Source organism: Oncorhynchus nerka, linkage group LG24 (assembly GCF_034236695.1).
Source record: "Oncorhynchus nerka isolate Pitt River linkage group LG24, Oner_Uvic_2.0, whole genome shotgun sequence".
In the NCBI taxonomy this organism is placed as follows: Eukaryota; Metazoa; Chordata; class Actinopteri; order Salmoniformes; family Salmonidae; genus Oncorhynchus; species Oncorhynchus nerka.
The window spans coordinates 28935506-28956647 of record NC_088419.1 but is presented as its reverse complement, the minus strand read 5'-3'; the positions used below and the strand labels follow the sequence as shown (position 1 = coordinate 28956647).

At 45.4% G+C, this 21142-nt stretch overlaps 1 protein-coding gene across 5 annotated transcripts in view; it reads left to right on the top strand.

Moving 5' to 3' along the window:
- Positions 1-21142, top strand: part of LOC115107800 (calcipressin-2-like) — a 126801-nt gene that overhangs the window by 59771 nt on the left and 45888 nt on the right. For all 5 annotated transcript variants that reach the window (XM_029631452.2, XM_029631450.2, XM_029631451.2 and 2 more), the window contains 2 exons: positions 15907-16080; positions 16868-17039. In XM_029631452.2, the coding sequence (XP_029487312.1) occupies positions 15907-16080; positions 16868-17039 (346 nt within the window). The remainder of the gene's footprint in view (positions 1-15906; positions 16081-16867; positions 17040-21142) is intronic.

Sequence of the window (21142 nt, the reverse complement as noted above, 5' to 3'; positions counted from 1 at the left end):
TTCTTTGGCCAACCCACATCTCTCTCCCATTGACTGTCCGTGATAGCTGTAGCACCACCGAACCAGCATCCCCTCTCCTTTCACCCTCTCGTTTGCTTTTACTCTCATCCGGAGCCCTTTGCTTCATTAGGATATTTATTTCCATAATTGGAGCACATAAACTGTGGAACGCAGTTTAATAGATTTGAGAATGGGCCCCTCCATCTTGACATTTAGTTTTAACTGCATGACTACTACAAACACCAGATGGCAGTTATGAGGATGTTCACTGTTCACCTTTATAGCTCTCTATTATCTAAGGGCACTTAGAGCCATCAGACGCCCGCACGAACAGACTGGACTGTGCTACCTCTGCTCATGTGTGTGTGTGTGTGCGTGCTCATGTACGAATAGGTCTTTGTTTGTGAGCCTGAGAATTGCCATGGCCCTGTTGCCAGTTGATGTTTAAAAGCCCTGATTGCTACTTCATGGGAAGTGACATTTCTCAGGCTGTATATGTTGAAGCTTTTATTTATTTAACCAGGAAAAGACCTGGAAAAGACCCTTGAGGTTAGAAACCTCTTGTTTCCAGTAAGCATAGTAATCTGATCCTTTTATTCTCTGTCCCCAACGCACTAGATGACCAGTTCTTATAGCCTTTAGCCGTACCCTTATCCTACTCCTCCTCTGTTCCTCTGGTGATGTAGAGGTTAACCCAGGCCCTGTAGCCCCCAGTTCCACTCCTATTCCCCAGGCGCTATCATTTGTTGACTTCTGTAACCGAAAAAGCCTTGGTTTTCATGCATGTTAACATCAGAAGCCTCCTCCCTAAGTTTGTTTTATTCACTGCTTTAGCACACTCCGCCAACCCTGATGTCCTTGCCGTGTCTGAATCCTGGCTTAGGAAGGCCACCAAAAATTCTGAGATTTCCATCCCCAACTACAACATTTTCCACCAAGATAGAACTGCCAAAGTGGGTGGAGTTGCAATCTACTGCAGAGATAGCCTGCAGAGTTCTGTCATGCTATCCAGGTCTGTGCCCAAACAGGTCGAGCTTCAACTTTTAAAAATCCACCTTTCCAGAAAGAAGTCTCTCACTGTTGCCGCTTGACCTAAACTGGGATATGCTTAACACCCCGGCCATCCTACAATCTTCGCTAGATGCCCTCAATCACACACAAATGATCAAGGAACCTACCAGGTACAACCCTACATCCGTAAACACGGGCACCCACATAGATATCCTCCTGACCAACCTGCCCTCTGAATACACCTATGCTGTCTTCAACCAGGATCTCGGCGATCACTGCGTCCGAAATGGGTCTGCGATCAAAGGACCACCCCTCATCACTGTCAAACGCTCCCTAAAACACTTCAGCGAGCAGGCCTTTCTAATCGACCTGGCCCGGGTATCCTGGAAGGATATTGACCTCATTCTGTCAGTAGAGGATGCCTGGTTATTCACTCCAGACTGGACTGCCCTTGACCAGCACAAAAATATCCTGTGGCGTTCTGCATTAGCATCGAATAGCCCCTGTGATATGCAACTTTTCAGGGAAGTTAGGAACCAATATACACAGGCAGTTGGGAACGCTAAGGCTAGCTTTTTCAAACAGAAATGTTTACCCTGTAGCACAAGCTCCAAAAAGTTCTGGGACACTGTAAAGTCCATAGAGAATAAGATAACCTCCTCCCAGCTGCCTACTGCACCGAGGCTAGTAAACACTGTCACCACTGATAAAATCTCAGATAATCGAGAATTTCAATAAGAATTTTTCTACGGCTGGCCATGCTTTCCACCTGGCTACCCCTAACCCAGTCAACAGCTCTGCACCCCCCACAGCTACTTTTCCAAGTATTCCTCATTTCTCCTAGATCCCTAAAGATTGGAAAACTGTCGCTGTCATCCCCCTCTTCAAAGGGGGAGACACTCTAGACCCAAACTGTTACAGACCTATATCTATCCTACCCCGCCTTTCTAAAGTCTTCGAAAGCCAAGTTAACAAACAGATCACCCACCATTTCGAATCCAACCGTACCTTCTCCGCTATGCAATCTGGTTTCCGAGCTGGTGATGGGTGCACCTCATCCACGCTCAAGGTCCTAAACGATATCATAACCGCCATCAATAAAAGACAGTACTGTGCAGCCGTCTTCATCGACCTGGCCAAGGATTTCGACTCTGTCAATCACCACGTTCTTATTGGCAGACTCAACAGTCTTGGTTTCTCAAATGACTGCCTCGCCTGGTTCACCAACTACTTCTCAGATAGAGTTTAGTGTGTCAAATCGGAGGGCCTGTTGTCATGACCTCTGTCAGTCTCTATGGGGGTGCCACAGGGTTCAAATCTCGGGCTGAGTCTTTTCTCTGTATACATCAATGATGTCGCTCTTGCTGCTGGTGATTCTCTGATCCACCTTTACGCAGACGACACCATTCTGTATACTTCTGGCCCTTCTTTGGACACTGTGTTAACTAACCTCCAGACGAGCTTCAATGCCATACAACACTCCTTCCGTGGCCTCCAACTGCTCTTAAATGCAAGTAAAACTAAATTAATGCTCTTCAACCGATCGCTGCCTGCACCTGCCCGTTCGTCTACCATCACTACTCTGGACGGTTCTGAATATTTGGACAACTACACATACCTAGGTGTCTGGTTAAGCTATAAACTCTCCTTCCAGAATCACATTAAGCATCTCCAATCCAAAATTAAATCTAGAATCTGCTACCTATTTCGCAACAAAGCGTCCATGCTGCCAAACATACCCTCGTAAAACTGACTATCCTACCGATCCTTGACTTTGGCGGTCATTTACAAAATAGCCTTCCAACACTCTACTCTGCAAACTGGATGTAGTCTATCACAATGCAGTTGGTTTTTGTCACCAAAGCCCCAAATACAGTTGAAGTCGGAAGTTTACATACACCTTAGCCAATTTAAACTCAGTTTTTCACAATTCCTGACATTTAATCCTAGTAAATATTAATTGTCTTAGGTCAGTTAGGATCACCACTTCATTTTAAGAATGTGAAATGTCAGAATAATAGTAGAGAATTATTTTTTCCAGCTTTTATTCCTTTCATCACATTCCCAGTGGATCAGAAGTTTACATACACTCAATTAGTATTTGATAGCATTGCCTTTCAATTGTTCTATTTTTGTTTCATCAGACCAGAGGACATTTTCCCAAAAGTACGCTCTTTGTCTCCATGTGCAGTTGCAAACCGTAGTCTGGATTTTTTTATGGCGGTTTTGGAGCAGTGGCTTCTTCCTTGCTGTGTGGCTTTTCAGGTTATGTCGATGTAGGACTCGTTTGTGTACCTGTTTCCTCTAGCATCTTCACAAGGTCCTTTGCTGTTGTTCTGGGATTGATTCACACTTTTCGCAACAAAGTACGTTCATCTCTAGGATGAGTGATATGACGGCTGCGTGGTCCCATGGTGTTTACACTTGCGTACTATTGTTTGTACAGATGAACGTGGTACCTTCAGGCATTTGAAAATTGCTCCCAATGATGAACCAGACTTGTGGAGGTCTACAATTTTTCTTTGAGGTCTTGGCTGATTTCATTTGATTTTCCCATGATGTCAAGCAAAGAGTTTGCACTGAGTTTGAAGGTAGGCCTTGAAATACATCCACAGGTACACCTCCAATTGACTCAAATGATGTCAATTAGCCTATCAGAAGCTTCTTAAGCCATGACATATTTTTCTGGAATTTTCAAAGCTGTTTAAAGGCACAGTCGATTTAGTGTACGGAAACTTCTGACCCACTGGGTTGTCATACAGTGAAATAATCTGCCTGTAAACAATTGTTGGAAAATTGCACAAAGTAGATGTCCTAACCAACTTGCCTAAACTATAGTTTGTCAACAAGAAATGTGTGGAGTGGCTGAAAAATGAGTTTTAATGACTCCAACCTAAGTGTATGTAAACTTCAGACTTCAACTGTACTACCCACCACTGCGACCTGTATGCTCTCGTTGGCTGGCCGTCGCTTCATATTTGTCGCCAAACCCACTGGCTCCAGGTCATCTATAAGTCTTTTCTAGGTAATGCCTTATCTCAGCTCTCCGGTCACCATAGCAGCATCCACCCGTAGCACGCGCTACAGCAGGTATATTTCACAGGTCATCCCCAAAGCCAACTCCTCCTTTGGCCGCCTTTCCTTCTAGTTCTCTGCTGCCAATGACTGTAACGAATTGCAAGACTCACTGAAGCTGAAGTCTTATATCTCCCTCACTAACTTTAAGAATCAGCTTTTCAGAGCAGCTTACTGATCGTTGCATCTGTACACAGCCCATCTGTAAATAGCCCACCCATCTACCTCATCCCCATATTGTTATTTATTTATTTTTGCTCCTTTGCACCCCAGTATCTCTACTTGCACATTCATCTTCTGCACATCTATCACTCCAGTGTTTAATTGCTAAATAGTACTTTTTTTGCCACTATGGCCAATTTTTTGCCTTACCTCCCTAATGTTACTACATTTGCACACACTGTATATAGATTTTTCTAATGTTATTGACTGTATGTTTGTTTATCCCATGTGTAACTCTGTGTTGTTTATGTCGCACTGCTTTGCTTTATCTTGGCCAGGTCACAGTTGCAAATGAGAACTTGTTCTCAACTAGCCTACCTGGTTAAATGTAGGTGAAATATGATTATTTCTCTCAAACACTGTGTGCAGTATGTTGACAGCCAGTGTTGTGTCCCCGGGTTTAGCGTGTTGCTATAACCACTGCTACGGTACGGTCTCCTCACCTTGTTCCCAGGAGGGTTACTTTCCCTTTCAATCTCATGCCAAATATCATCATAACCCACAAACACTCTCCTCAGCTGATCCAGCATGGGAGTCAGGCCACTAAAGGCTTTGTGGTCTGTAACTAAACCACCATAAAGGGTGTGGACAGTAAGACCCAATTGAATGGATACACCATGGCTTCCCTTTTTCTTGGAAGGATTGTGTTGGTCACATCGTCATGGTGTAAGCAGCAGTCCTCGACGATGACAGTTCTGCATCACAGCATACACATTACACTGTTAAGTCATCGTCAACTCCTATTCACCCATATGTTATGTCAAGACCATGTGACCTTTTCCTGGTCAAATCAGATTGTCAAAAACACTCATGGTCCTAGTTATGCAATATCTCTTCTGTGTTGATGTTAGATGGAAGAGACAACAGAAGACTCCATGCATCCTGGGCTCTGAGACTCATCTGAAGAGTGAGATACTGAGATGGTACCTTAAACAGATGTTAGTGGTGGCCAAGCACAAGCCTTTCCCCTCCAGGGAATAAGCTGCTTGCTCTCTTTCAGAATACATTTTCTTTGTGTATTTCTCTCGGTCCGTTGCCTAGAAGGAGTTGGGGCAAGTCTTTGGGAACACAATGCTACCCTCTTTCTCATGCCAGATCTCCTCACTGTCTCCCCAAAGAGAAACTCAAGGAGTTCTTAATCTTCTCACCCTCTTCTCCTGCAACAGGTTGGTCAAATTAAGATCCTACATCTGTAGCATACTTTATGCATATTTATTCAATCACTAGCCAGATTGAGTGTGCTCAAATCCTCATCTGCAATGTACAGTCAGTCTGGCCCAGCTAAAGCCTCAGGTCACTTGGAAGGTCAGTTAAGATGAATTAGCCATGTCCTAGTCATTCCTGTCTGTCCTCTGTAGTGGAATGTTGCACCCAGTCAGTCCCTCCTGGTTGGGGATGCTGTGTGAGTGTTCTGGAACGCTGTGTCTGGAATCTCCAGTGAAAACAATGTAGGAACAGAACACAAGCTGTTTCTCGTTAACATTCTGAGTGCAGAGAGAGCACAACACAGGACAGCTCAGAGTCGGAACGGTGAAATACTGGAAGCTGCTCTGCATTCCCAGCGTACCTCCGCTGTGTGCATTATTTTAGCCCAGAAATTCTCCTATTGCCTTTGGCTTGTGTCAATGTTGTCGAAGGGTAATGAGTTTCAGTGGACTCGTCTTTTTCATCCTGCGTAATATTTTCAAGGTCATCTTTGTTTATGTTGAGTATTATTGTTCGTTGTGCTACTTTGTGCTAGATTTATTGAAATATGCTGATGTTGCATAACCCCGTGGCAACAGTTAGCAAAATGGCACCTCATGCTTTGCTCTTAACACACTTCACTGTGTGTAGCAGTAGGTCTCGTTTGAGCATGTTCTGTCACCCATTCACATCACCTGATTTAAACATATAACCCCACACGAGCACCACCACTTTCCAACTCATCAGCTCTGAAACACAAAGCACTGTGCAAGATGAGTTACATGTCCTCCTCTCCTCTACACCTGCTGTCATCCACAGACTACATTTGGATGGTTCTGCGTCAGAACATTAGATGACAGTTGATACCTTCGGACAGATCATTGCTTTGGAAAAGTAGTCGGATCCCCTGTCTCGCTAACGAGTCAACTCTGAGTCATTCTCAAAGTGATATATAGTTTGCATGGGGAAAACGTAGCTATGAATAATTGGCTGCACCTTGTGTGTGTGTGTGTGTGTGTGTGTGTGTGTGTGTGTGTGTGTGTGTGTGTGCATATCTTTCTCGTTCTGCGGTCAGAATGTGTTGGATTCTGTGGCGTTTCTAGAGGTTGTATCAGTCGTATTCATCCCTTTTCTCCTCTCTTAAAGTAATATGATACATCACACTACGGTAGAGAATATCTAATGCATTCCACCTGGATGTCTCTGTATTGCAGGGACCTTGCTTTGAAATATGGTAACAGTCAGTCAAAGTGAAACTCAATATGCCTCAGGCTGCTGCCAGCCTTCACTATCACTGGAGGAGAAAATCAAATCTATTTTATAAAGCCCTTTTTACATCAGCAGATGTCACAAAGTGCTTATATTAAATACCCAGTCTAAAACCCCAAAGAGCAAGGAATGCAGATGTAGAAGCACGGTGGCTGGGAAAAACTCCCTAGAAAGGCAGGAACCTAGGAAGAAACCTAGAGATGAACCAAAATGTGTGATGTTGAACTACAGTAATGCTTCTGCAAGATCATTGTAATTTCCTTAATGTATTTTGTATTGCTTTGGATAAGAGCATCTGTGATGCATCCTGACCTAGCTACGCCTCTGGAAGCAGCTCCAGACAAGTAATGGGCCTCGCCAACAAGAAGTACCATCACTTACTCACTCCCATCCTGTCCTTCCTGGTCATCCCCTCTAACAGCAGCTGTATGCTTGCACATCCTCCCTGCCCCTCCAGTCTAACACCGTCTTTCCTAATCACTTTTCTGACATTATTTGTCTTTGAGCCTCCGCAGTGTTTGATACGTTTGTTATGGACACACTCTCACTAACCATTAGGCTGATAAGTGTCCTGAAAGCCTTCTGTACTTAGCCCCACACACACCCCACACACACACTCATGACCCATCTGAGTGATGTCAGAGAGGTTATACTTTCCTTATCACAACTATCTTTGTACACACACACACACACACACACACACACACACACACACACACACACACACACAAACACCCCCAAACATACCCGTCCAGATGACATCAGGGCCTCAGCCTCTCTAATTCTCATCATTCTCCTGAGCATCATGCGTTATTCCACCAGTAATGTGCCTGAGCCATTTGCTTAACTAGGAGGAATGTGCCCACCAGCTCTTTGGTAATGCATGGATCGGTCGGCAGGTGGAGAGAGAAAGAGTATTTTTAGAAAGCTACAGTATGTTCCCTCCATTCCAGCTCCAACGAAACCCTCCCTCTCTTTTCCTCTACTCCTCACCTCGCTGTCCATATTTGCGAAAGAATGTGATCTATTCTCGAATTACACTCACAATGCCTTCTCTGCAGAACACTCTAAAGTAGAGCAGGCCAGGTATTTTAATGCCATTAGGCCTATGTAAGCTAAAGCCTTAGTGATGGAACATAAACCTGACCCAGAGGGTGATGTTACTGATCGGTGGATCAGGTTTCATGTGTGACAGGTTCCATGCTAAGCCAGCTCAGATCCACACACTGCCCTGCTGGTGCTGCTTTCCATCCTACTGCTGAAACACGTTCCTCCTCTGTGTGGTGTGGGTCTGAGGCTCTAGAGTCTTGGAGATGGCTACATCACCTGAGTTGGAATATTGTTGTACAGAGAGGGAACCCAGTCAATTTTTGTTCATGAGTTGGACGCAACATTATGTCTGCTTTAGCCTTAACTCGGGCTAGAAGTTGCTTCTAGGTACAGATCTAGGAGCAGTTTGCCTCAATCTTGAGCTTAGACCATTCGGGTAGAGGAATGCAAACATGACGGTGTCTTATCGGTGTCTTGGGGGCAACGTAATCCTACTGCTCTGGCTTATTGAAAGGCAGAAGAACATGCTACCGAAGTGAAACGTTGAAGCAGCAACATTTGCTGCTGTATTCATTCCCACTACTCTGACAACGCAGAGGGAAACTGTTAAAGTGCTGATCCAAGGCACCTACAGTGAGCCAGGTCCTCCTCCACCAGACCTCTCTATTTTACACGCCCTCACGTGTCGAAGGGGAGGAGTAGAGCAAACTGAACTGAGCTGTCACCACTAATTTCCAGCCCCCCAATCAGGACAGACACATACCGGTCCCAGCTGTCAGCTCCCAGGACCCTTACTAGGCATCGGGAGCCTGCTACACGCCACCGATCTCACACACACTGACAGGAAACAAACTCTGAGACACATTTACTAGTTTGGAAAGTGACTGCCTGTCTCTACAGACCAGCTCCACCAAGGAAGTCATATTTTCATCTGTCACCGGCTCTGACATAACGAGCTCCTAATGCGCTCTCTTTGTCAGGCGTGCTGATAGACGACTATTGTATCTGAGTGACTCAGAGTGTTGTGAATAGATGTTTTGATGGGAGTGAGATGTGGCATCTTGGAACTAGGCTATTCTGTCAGACTAGTTTTAACAGACGTCTTCTAAACAATGTTACGTGGTCACATTGTTTATTCGAGGGAGCACAGCCGAATCTAGAAATCTTCCTTGGCTCGGGAATGTATTAACTGACGAACAAAAGAGCCATTGAATTGATTGTACTGTACATGAACACGCTCTCTGTAACCTGCCCAGGCAGTCTCACTATTTCTGATCCTTCTAAGGAGGATGTAAATCAAATCACATTTTATTTGTCACATACACATGGTTAGCAGATGTGTTAATGCGAGTGTAGCGAAATGCTTGTGCTTCTAGTTCCGACAATGCAGTAATAACCAATGAGTAATCTAACCTAACAATTCCACAACTACTACCTTATACACACAAGTGTAAAGAGATAAAGTATGTACATAAAGATATATGAATGAGTGATGGTACAGAACGGCATAGGCAAGATGCAGTAGATGGTATAGAGTACAGTATATACATATGAGATGAGTAATGTAGGGTATATAAACATTATATTAAGTAGCTTTGTTTAAAGTGGCTAGTGATACATGTATTACATAAAGATGGCAAGATGCAGTAGATCAGGGGTGTCAAAGTCAAATGGACGGAGGGCCAAATAAAAAAATCAGCTACAAGACGAGGGCCGGACTGTTCGAATGTTCATTGAAAAATTTTTAAATGACGCATATAGTCTAGTGAACCTAATTGAACCTACTGAAAACCTAACAAATATATTACAATATGATCAGATAAATAAAGCAATATTTTCTTATGGCTCTGTCAGTAATCTTTAATTTTCAACAGACACAAAAGACAAATTTCCTTTATATAAATATCCCCATAACATGAACATTAAATGAAAGAAACCGGTATTCAAGGCACCATCAGTAGACTATATTTTCTATTTTAGCAAAAGTGGGCTAAATTTACTTCAAAGAAAAAACAATAATAGCAATTTTCTATCATCCACTCAACTGAAATATTTTTAAAATATAATTGGATTGAAATACAAAAAAATAAAGTGCAAAAATCTATTAATCAAAAACAACACTTTGTTTAAGGAGAAGTAACATGCAGTGAAAACAAATATTAAATTTTAACTTTTAAACTTGAACTGAGTAAAAACTCTAAATATGTGATTGCACAGTAATGTTCACTTGTTTGAGGTTGAGGGTGATACTTGGTGGTGTCCCATCTTTTCCACAAGTTCATCAATGTTCGGGTAAGGCTCTGAGCTGAAGAAATCCTCAGAATTGAGTGGAGGTGTTCAGCAGTAAGTCGACTTCTGTGTGATGTTTTGTTCAGGTTCATCAAAGAAAACAGTTGTTCACACAGGTATGTGCTGCCAAACATAGACAACGTTTGAGCAGCCTGGATGCGCAGCTGGGGCATTGTGCCGGGAGGAAACGGGCGAACTCCGCAGCACCCACTGCCGCATATTTTGCCCTCAGTGCATCATTGCATTGGAGGTCAATCAACTCCATTTGGAGGTTTGGTGGTGAGCTTTCCACGTCAACAGCAAATGGGTTACCGAGCAGTTCCAACCTGCTTTTTTGTGCTTCAAAGTCAGCAAATCGGCGTCGAAAGTCAGCGGCAAGCATACCTATTTTATCAGCCAACTGTGTGCTCGGGAACGCACTGGTAGAGAGCTTCTCTTTCATGGTCTGGCAGCTGGGAAAGTGGCTCAAATTTTCTTTCCGCATCTGCGTCTCCCACAGAGTCAGTTTGGTTTTAAATGCCTTCACTGTACTGTACATATCAGAGATGACACGATCCCGACCCTGCAGCTGCAAGTTTATTGCATTCAGATGACTCGTAATGTCACACAGAAAAGCCATTTCACACAGAAACATTTCGTCTCGGAGTTGTGTTGTGTCTTTCCCTTTGCTGTCCAAGAACAGACAAATCTCCTCACGAAGCTCGAAACATCTTTGAAGCACCTTTCCCTGGCTTAGCCATCGCACCTCTGTGTGATAAGGCAAATCACCATGCTCCGTTTCTAACTCCGTCAGAAATGCCTTGAACTGGCGGTGATTCAAACCTTTGGCTCTGATAAAGTTAACTGTGCGCGTGATGATGCTCATTACATGCTCCATTTTCAAGGCTTTACCGCACAACGCTTCCTGGTGTATGATACAATGATAAGCTGTCAGCTCACCTGTCGCGTTTTCCTCTTGCATCTTTTCCCGTATCTTCGCCACCAGTCCGCTCCTGTGTCCACACATCGCAGGTGCTCCGTCGGTTGTCAAACCCACGAGTTTTTCCCAAGGCAGCTCCATCTCATTTACACATCTTGACACCTCTTCATACAAATCATGCCCCGTAGTTGTGCCATGCATAGGACGTAAAGCCAAAAACTCCTCTGTCACGCTTAGGTTGGAGTCCACTCCGCGGATGAAAATTGACAACTGGGCAATGTCAGAAATGTCGGTGCTCTCATCCACAGCCAAGGAATATGCAATAAAATCTTTTCCCTTTTTCACAAGCTGCTCTTTTAGATTGATGGACAACTGGTCTACTCTCTCGGCAATGGTGTTTCTGCTCAGACTCACATTTAAAAAGAGTTGCCTTTTTTCTGGGCAAACTTCGTCACAAACTTTAATCATGCAGTTTTTGATGAAATCCCCTCCGTAAATGGCCGGGCTGATTTAGCGATCTCTTCTGCCAAAATAAAACTGGCCTTGACAGCAGCCTGGCCTTGTGATTTGGCTTTTTTTGAACAGAGCCTGTCGAGATTTGAGGCCTCGTTTTAATTCCTCTGCCTTTTGTAGCCTTTGTTCCATGTCCATATTCTTGTTTTTGTCCGCGTGTTTCGTTTCATAATGTCGTCTCAGATTATACTCTTTCAGTACCGCCACACTTTCTCCACACAGAAGACACACAGGTTTTCCAGCTACCTTCGTGAACATATACTCCGACTCCCACCTTGTTTGAAACCCCGGTTCTCAGTATCCACCTTCCGTTTTGCCATTTTTGATGGGTATCTGAAAGTTAATTTTACTGTGATGCTGACGACTGCTGTGCCAATAAATATTGAAATGAAGCAGCCTACTGCTCGGTGCGTCACCTTTGCATTGTGGGAAATGTAGTATTGGTGCGTGTAAAAGATCTGCGGGCTGCCGGCTTGCTGCGGGCCGGTTCTAATAATAAATCAAGATCATCCCAGGGGCCGTAAAAAACCTTCTTGCGGGCCGGATGTGGCCCGCGGGCCTTGACTCTGACATATGTGCAGTAGATGGAATAGAGTACAGTATATACATATACATATGGGATGAGTAATGTAGGGTATGTAAACATTATATTAAGTAGTTTTGTTTAAAGTGGCTAGTGATATATTCTTCCATCAATTTCCATCAATTCCCATTATTGAAGTGGAAGTGAGTCAGTATGTTGGCAGCAGCCACTCAATGTTAGTGATGGCTGTTTAACAGTCTGATGGCCTTGAGATAGAAGCTGTTTTTCAGTCTCTCTGTCCCTGCTTTGATGCACCTGTACTGACCTCGCCTTCTGGATGATAGCGAGGTGAACAGGCAGTGGCTCGGGTGGTTGTTGTCCTTGATGATCTTTATGGCCTTCCTGTGACATCGGGTGGTGTAGGTGTCCTGGAGGGCAGGTAGTTTGCCCCCGGTGATGCGTTGTGCAGACCTCACTACCCTCTGGAGAGCCTTACGGTTGAGTGCGGAGCAGTTGCCGTACCAGGCGGTGATACAACCCGACAGGATGCTCTCGATTGTACATCTGTAGAAGTTTGTGAGTGCTTTTGGTGACAAGCCGAATTTCTTCAGCCTCCTGAGGTTGAAGAGGCGCTGCTGCGCCTTCTTCACAATGCTGTCTGTGTGGGTGGACCAATTCAGTTTGTCCGTGATATGTACGTCGAGGAACTTAAAACTTACTACCCTCTCCACTGAGGGTGCTCCGTCTGCTGTTTCCTGAAGTCCACAATCATCTCCTTTGTTTTGTTGATGTTGAGTGTGAGGTTATTTTCCTGACACCACACTCCGAGGGCCTCACCTCCTCCCTGTAGGCCGTCATTGTTGGTAATCAAGCCTACCACTGTAGTGTCGTCCACAAACTTGATGATTGAGTTGGAGGCGTGCATGGCCACGCAGTCGTGGGTGAACAGGGAGTACAGGAGAGGGCTCAGAACGCACCGTTGTGGGGCCCCAGTGTTGAGGATCAGCGAGGTAGAGATGTTGTTACCTACCCTCACCACCTGGGGGCGGCCCATCAGGAAGTCCAGTACCCAGTTGCACAGGGCGGGGTCGAGACCCAGGGTCTCGAGCTTGATGACGAGTTTGGAGGGTACTATGGTGTTAAATGCTGAGCTGTAGTCGATGAACAGCATTCTCTCATAGGTATTCCTCTTGTCCAGATGGGTTAGGGCAGTGTGCAGTGTGGTTGCGATTGCGTCGTCTGTGGACCTATTGGGGCGGTAAGCAAATTGGAGTGGGTCTAGGGTGTCAGGTAGGGTGGAGGTGATATGGTCCTTGACTAGTCTCTCAAAGCACTTCATGATGACGGAAGTGAGTGCTACGGGGTGGTAGTCGTTTAGCTCATTCACCTTAGCTTTCTTGGGAACAGGAACAATGGTGGCCCTCTTGAAGCATGTGGGAACAGCAGACTGGGATAAGGATTGATTGAATATGTCCGTAAACACACCAGCCAGCTGGTCTGCGCATGCTCTGAGGACGCGGCTGGGGGTGCCGTCTGGGCCTGCAGCCTTGCGAGGGTTAACACGTTTAAATGTTTTACTCACGTCGACTGCAGTGAAGGGGAGCCTGCAGGTTTTGGTAGCGGGCTGTGTCAGTGGCACTGTATTGTCCTCAAAGCGAGCAAAAAAGTTATTTAGTCTGTCTGGGAGCAAAACATCCCGCGATGGGGCTGGTTTTCTTTTTGTAATCCGTGATTGACTGTAGACCCTGCCACATTCCTCTTGTGTCTGAGCCGTTGAATTGCGACTCTGCTTTGTCTCTATACTGACACGTAGCTTGTTCGATTGCCTTGCGGAGGGAATAGCTACACTGTTTGTATTCGGTCATGTTTCCAGTCACCTTGCCCTGCTTAAAAGCAGTGGTTCGCGTTTTCAGTTTCGTGCGAATGCTGCCGTCAATCCACGGTTTCTGGTTTGGGAATGTTTTAATCGTTGCTGTGGGTATAGCGTCGCAGATGCACTTTCTAATGAACTCGCTCACCGAATCAGCGTATTCGTCAATGTTGTTGTTGGACGCAATGCGGAACATATCCCAATCCACGTGATCGAAGCAGTCTTGAAGCGTGGAATCAGATTGGTCTGTCCAGCATTGAACAGACCTGAGCGCGGGAGCTTCTTGTTTTAATTTCTGTCTGTAGGCTGGAAGCAACAAAATGAGGTCGTGGTCAGCTTTTCCGAATGGAGTACGGGGGAGGGCCTTATATGCGTCGCGGAAGTTAGAATAACTATGATCCAAGGTTTTACCAGCCCTGGTAGCACAATCGATATGCTGATAGAATTTAGGGAGTCTTGTTTTCAGATTAGCCTTGTTAAAATCGCCAGCTACAATGAATGCAGCCTCAGGATATGTGGTTTCCAGTTTGCATAGAGTCAAATAAAGTTCGTTCAGGGCCATCGATGTGTCTGCTTGGGAGGGAATATGTACGTCTGTGATTATAATTATAATATAATAATATAATTGGTAGATAATGCGGTCGACATTTGATTGTGGCAGTAGTCGCTCTGGATAAGAGCGTCTGCTAAATGACTTAAATGTAAATGTAAATGTAGTGAAATCCCTGTTCAAGTGTTTATTTATTTATTTATTTATTTTTACCCATGCACTGCTAATCAATTTACAGCAAATATTTCTTCAGATGGACAGTTAAGCACCAGATTATCTCTTTAAAAGTGCTCATCTTCACACATTACTGGCTGAATGAGGTGGCTCGTTTAGAGTCTGCTAGAACAGCATCTCCGCTCACCACCATGAGGGAGGGAGGGAGGGTAGGAGAGAGGGAGGGAGGGAGGGAGGGAGGGGAAATGCTGTAGGCCATATGCTCTGCTCTGTCTTTAATGCTGTGTTTAAGACCTACTTGTTATTGTGAACAAACGTCTCATTTGGGGAAAGTACCAGTCGTGTGAGTTAACTGAGGTGGGAGATTTACTTTTCGGTTGAGTGTCTTAATTCACAGGATTGAGTGTTTGACACAATCATCTCTATTGCACACTTGTTCTGTGTATAACCTGGTCTGGCTATAACCTATGAATTCTATCCTGTGGTTATGAGGTGTGGTCATAGGGGACAGACATAGCTACAGTAACAGAGATGTTGTGTTAGCGATCAGGCTGTAGAGCCTAGAGGTTGTGGGAGATTTTCCCAGAACTGACTGTGGCCCCCTGGTCTGAGGAAATGAGGAAACGACTCCCTCTTCCTCTTTCTTTCTCCTCTTTCCTCTACCCTGTGTCCCTCTCTCCCCCAACTCTGCCTTCTGCTGTATCCAAATCGCTACACTTCTCCCCTCTCCCTTTCTACTCTCTGCCTTTCTGCTCTCTCTCCTTTCTCTATGGAGCCCAGGACAGGTCTGGGAGATGATGCTCAGATAAGACACCTTTCATCCGCAGCAGGAAATGAATGCTAAGCGAGCGGATAGATTCCAAACACACACACACACACACACGTTTTCCTCGCTCTCTCGCTCCCTCTCGCTCTTCTCTCTCGCTCCTTCTCTCCTCTGGCCAAGCTTAATGAATGGCCGATTTATTTGGTCTGCAACAGAAAACATAATCTAGACTGCACCCAATAAAACAACACAGAGACATGCAGCATCCCCTGTGCATGATTAACAGGTTGTTACCTGGATTCTGTGGGGACTGGTGGAGGTTGTGATAAATATAGAGCCTCACCCCAGACACTGCTGACGGTCTCTTTCTCCCTCAGGGCTTACTGTATGTCTATCTGAATTATTCATGCTTCGGCATTTACCACCTGAAACCATACTATGCACAACTTCATGTGGTTTGTTTTTGTCTCTCTATATTGTCTTGGTTCAGGAGATGTTTGAGGCTCTGTTCCTGTCCTACGATGAGCGGGTGACGTTCCAGCTGTTCAAGAGCTTCCGGCGTGTCCGTATCAACTTCAGCAACCCCAAAGCAGCCGCAAGCGCCAGGATAGAGCTGCACGAAACGCCCTTCAGGGGCAAGAAGCTCAAACTCTACTTCGCTCAGGTCAGTATTTATACAGTACAACAGGCAGGACTGACTTTGATTTACCCTTACGATAGTTCTGTTGCCTATTGCTGGAAGGAAAGGACACCTTAAGACACTAGCTTTAGTTATGGTGTATAGTTCAGGGAAAAAACTGTGTTTATGGAAAAGGTTTTGTCACCGTTGCAGTGTGACTAACTTTAAAATCCTCTCCAGGGTGTGTGTATTTGTGTGTGTTTGTGTGTGTGTGTGTGTGCCGTCCTCCTTGCAGCAGCGTGTGATTGCTCCACATTAGCCAATAGGCCTGTCTAATTCCTTTCCCAAAGGATATCAGGGTCACAAACACTCCGCTGAGGCAGAGAGAAAGAGAGATGAAGTCCATGAGTTATTCTCCTGTTAGAGAAGACCTATTACCTGCAGGACCAAATGTTCCGTTGTGTTGCCTGAAGGCTGGAGCACACTTCACAGCACTCTGGTGATCTACATGCACCCTTAACGCCGTTGGTAGAACGCGGATGTTGCCATTTTTCAGGGGTACAGTATTTTCAACCTATCCTCCGTTTCCCCTGAAAAACGGAAGTGGGGACTCCGCTCAGCCGTCTTTCTACACCTGCGCTACATTAGGTTCATCTGCATGTGATCTGCACTAATTTAGGCCTATCAGCTATTAGTCAAGATGACAGGCCTGGTGGCGATGATGAGGGCCAACCTCACTAGACTAGGTTTTTGTTCAAGCCTATTACTAAGAGACATCGGATTCAAACACATTCACTAATAATTGGTTTCTCTCTCTCTCTCCCTCCCTCAGGTCCAGAACCCAGTATCAGATGGTGATAACCTGCACCTGGCTCCTCCTCAGCCCTCTAAACAGTTCCTCATCTCTCCTCCCGGCTCACCGCCCATTGGCTGGCAGCAGATAGACGAGGCTACGACCGTCATCAACTATGACCTGCTCTATGCGGTGGCCAAGCTGGGCCCCGGTGAGTTATACCACTATGTTGTGCATACTGTTTCTTACAGAGCGACCTCCCTCTGTCAGTTTTAATTTGTCAGTCTCAACCCTTCTCTCACAACTTTCAATTACTCTCCATGTTTCCTTTTCTCAATCATTTCTGTCTCCCATTCTCTGTCTGGTCTTTCTATTGTCCCATTCTCTGTCAGATCTTTCTAATCAAATCAAATGTATTTATATAGCCCTTCGTACATCAGCTGATATCTCAAAGTGCTGTACAGAAACCCAGCCTAAAACCCCAAACAGCAAGCAATGCAGGTGTTGAAGCACGTTGGCTAGGAAAAACTCCCTAGAAAGGCCAAAACCTAGGAAGAAACCTATAGATGAACCATGCTATGAGGGGTGGCCAGTCCTCTTCTGGCTGTGCTGGGTGGAGATTATAACAGAACATGGCCAAGATGTTCAAATGTTCATAAATAATAGGTCTGGGACAGGTAGCACGTCCGGTGAACAGGTCAGGATTCCATAGCCGCAGGCAGAACAATTGAAACTGGAGCAGCAGCACGGCCAGGTGGACTGGGGACAGCAAGGAGTCATCATGCCAGGTAGTCCTGAGGCATGGTCCAAGGGCTCAGGTCCTCGGAGAGAGAGAAAGAAAGAGAGAATTAGAGAGAGCATACTTAAATTCACACAGGACACCAAATAGGACAGTAGAAGTACTCCAGATATAACAAACTGACCCTAGCCCCCCGACACATAAACTACTGCAGCATAAATACTGGAGGCTGAGACAGGAGGGGTCAGGAGACACTGTGGCCCCATCCGAGGACACCCCCGGACAGGGCCAAACATAAAAGCCATGTGTAGGTGTGTGTACAGTGCGTATGTTATCGTGCATTTGTATGCATGTGTCTGTGCCTATGTTTGTGTTGCTTCACAGTCCCCACTGGTCCATATGGTGTATTTTTATCAGTTTTTTTAATCAAATTTGACTCCTTGCATGATTTACCTGTATTTATTTATTTTATTGAATCTTTATTTAAACAGGGGGTCACATTGAGATTAAAAATATATTTGACAAGAGAGCCCTCTACACATTACAATAAAAACAGAATTAAACATACACGTGTATAAAACAATATAAACGCAGCAAAAAAAAGAAACTTCCCTTTTTCAGTCCCTGTCTTTCAAAGATAATTCGTAAAAATCCAAATAACTTCACAGATCTTCATTGTAAAGGGTTTAAACATTGTTTTCCATGCTTGTTCAATGAACCATAAACAATTAATGAACATGCACCTGTGTAATGGTCGTTAAGACACTAACAGCTTACAGACGGTAGGCAATTAAGGTCACAGTTATGAAAATTTAGGACACTATAAAGAGGCCTTTCTACTGACTCTGAGAAACACCAAAAGAAAGATGCCCAGGGTCCCTGCTCATCTGCATGAACGTGCCTTAGGCATGCTGCAAGGAGGCATGAGGACTGCAGATGTGGCTAGGGCAATAAATTGCAATGTCCGTACTATGAGATGCCTAAGACAGCGCTACAGGGAGACAGGACAGACAGCTGATCATCCTCATAGTGGCAGACCACGTGCAACAACACCTGCACAGGATCGGTACATCCGAACATCACACCTGCGGGACAGGTCTAAGATGGCAACAACAACTGCCCGAGTTGCACCAGGAATGCAAAATCCCTGCATCAGTGCTCAGACTGTCCGCAATAGGCTGAGAGAGGCTGGACTAAGGGCTTGTAGGCCTGTTGTAAGGCAGGTCCTCACCAGACATCACCGGCAACGACGTTGCCTATGGGCACAAACCCACCGTGGCTGGACCAGACAGGACTGGCAAAAAGTGCTCTTCACTGACGAGTCGCAGTTTTGTCTCACCAGGGGTGATGGTCGGATTCGCGTTTATCGTCGAAGGAATTAACGTTACGCCAAGACCTGTACTCTGGAGCGGGATCGATTTGGAGGTGGAGGGTCCGTTATGGTCTGGGGCGGTGTGTCACAGCATCATCGGACTGAGCTTGTTGTCATTGCAGGCAATCTCAACACTGTGTGTTACAGGGAAGACACCCTCCTCCCTCATGCAGTACCCTTCCTGCATGCTCATCACAGCATGACAATGCCACCAGCCATACTGCCCGTTCTGTGCGTGATTTCCTGCAAGACAGGAATGTCAGTGTTCTGCCATTGCCAGCGAAGAGCCCGGATCTCAATCCCATTGAGCACGTCTGGGACCTGTTGGATCAGAGGGTAAGGGCTAGGGCCATTCCCCCCAGAAATGTCCGCGAACTTGCAGGTGCCTTGATGGAAGAGTGGGGTAACATCTCACAGCAAGAACTGGCAAATCTGGTGCAGTCCATGAGGAGGAGAGTACTTAATGCAGCTGGTGGCCACACCAGATACTGATTTTGACCCCCCCCCCCCTTTTTTCAGGGACACATTATTCAATTTCTGTTAGTCACATGTCTGTGGAACTTGTTCAGTTTGTCTGTTGTTGAATCTTGTTATGTTCATACAAATATTTGCACATGTTAAGGTTGCTGAAAATAAACTCAGTTGACAGCGAGAGGACGTTTCTTTTTTTGCTGAGTTTAATTCTGCACAATAAACAAAAATAAACATTTAATAAAAGCAATCACATTCAAATACATAGAGGTCCTCAATCAATAATGTAAACTGCCTGAGTGTCATCAGCACATCTAGCTGCAGTGAACTCTGTAGATTGTTACACAAATTAGGGGGGGGAACAAAACGCAGATTTTCCCAAATCTGTGGAGACTGGAGGTAACTCTAGTGTTATCCATTCCTATGAACGGATTTGGTAACTTATGATTCTTATCTTATTACATATAGAGGGAGTTTCTGTAAAATTGCTTTGTAAATACATTTGAAGTTGGAAGTTTACATACACCTTAGCCAAATACATTTAAACCCAGTTTTTCGCAATCCCTGACATTTAATCCTAGTAAACATTCCCTGTTTTACGTCAATTAGGATCACTAATTTATTTTAAGAATGTGAAATGTCAGAATAATAGTAGAGAGAATGATTTTTTTCAGATTTGATTTCTTTCATCACATTCCCAATGGGTCAGAAGTTTACATACAATAAATTAGTATTTGGTAGCATTACCTTTTCATTTTTTAAACTTGGGTCGAACGTTTCAGGGAGCCTTCCACAAGCTTCCCACATTTACATTTAAGTCATTTAGCAGACGCTCTTATCCAGAGCGACTTACAAATTGGTGCTTTCACCTTATGACATCCAGTGGAACAGCCACTTTACAATAGTGCATCTAGGTATTTTAAGGGGGGGAGAAGGATTACTTCATCCTATCCTAGGTATTCCTTAAAGAGGTGGGGTTTCAGGTGTCTCCGGAAGGTGGTGATTGACTCCGCTGTCCTGGCGTCGTGAGGGAGTTTGTTCCACCATTGGGGGGCCAGAGCAGCGAACAGTTTTGACTGGGCTGAGCGGGAACTGTACTTCCTCAGTGGTAGGGAGGCGAGCAGGCCAGAGGTGGATGAACGCAGTGCCCTTGTTTGGGTGTAGGGCCTGATCAGAGCCTGGAGGTAGTGAGGTGCCGTTCCCCTCACAGCTCCGTAGGCAAGCACCATGGTCTTGTAGCGGATGCGAGCTTCAACTGGAAGCCAGTGGAGAGAGCGGAGGAGCGGGGTGACGTGAGAGAACTTGGGAAGGTTGAACACCAGACGGGCTGCGGCGTTCTGGATGAGTTGTAGGGGTTTAATGGCACAGGCAGGGAGCCCAGCCAACAGCGAGTTGCAGTAATCCAGACGGGAGATGACAAGTGCCTGGATTAGGACCTGCGCCGCTTCCTGTGTGAGGCAGGGTCGTACTCTGCGGATGTTGTAGAGCATGAACCTACAGGAACGGGCCACCGCCTTGATGTTATTTGAGAACGACAGGGTGTTGTCCAGGATCACGCCAAGGTTCTTAGCGCTCTGGGACGAGGACACAATGGAGTTGTCAACCGTGATGGCGAGATCATGGAACGGGCAGTCCTTCCCCGGGAGGAAGAGCAGCTCCGTCTTGCCGAGGTTCAGCTTGAAGTGATGATCCGTCATCCACACTGATATGTCTGCCAGACATGCAGAGATGC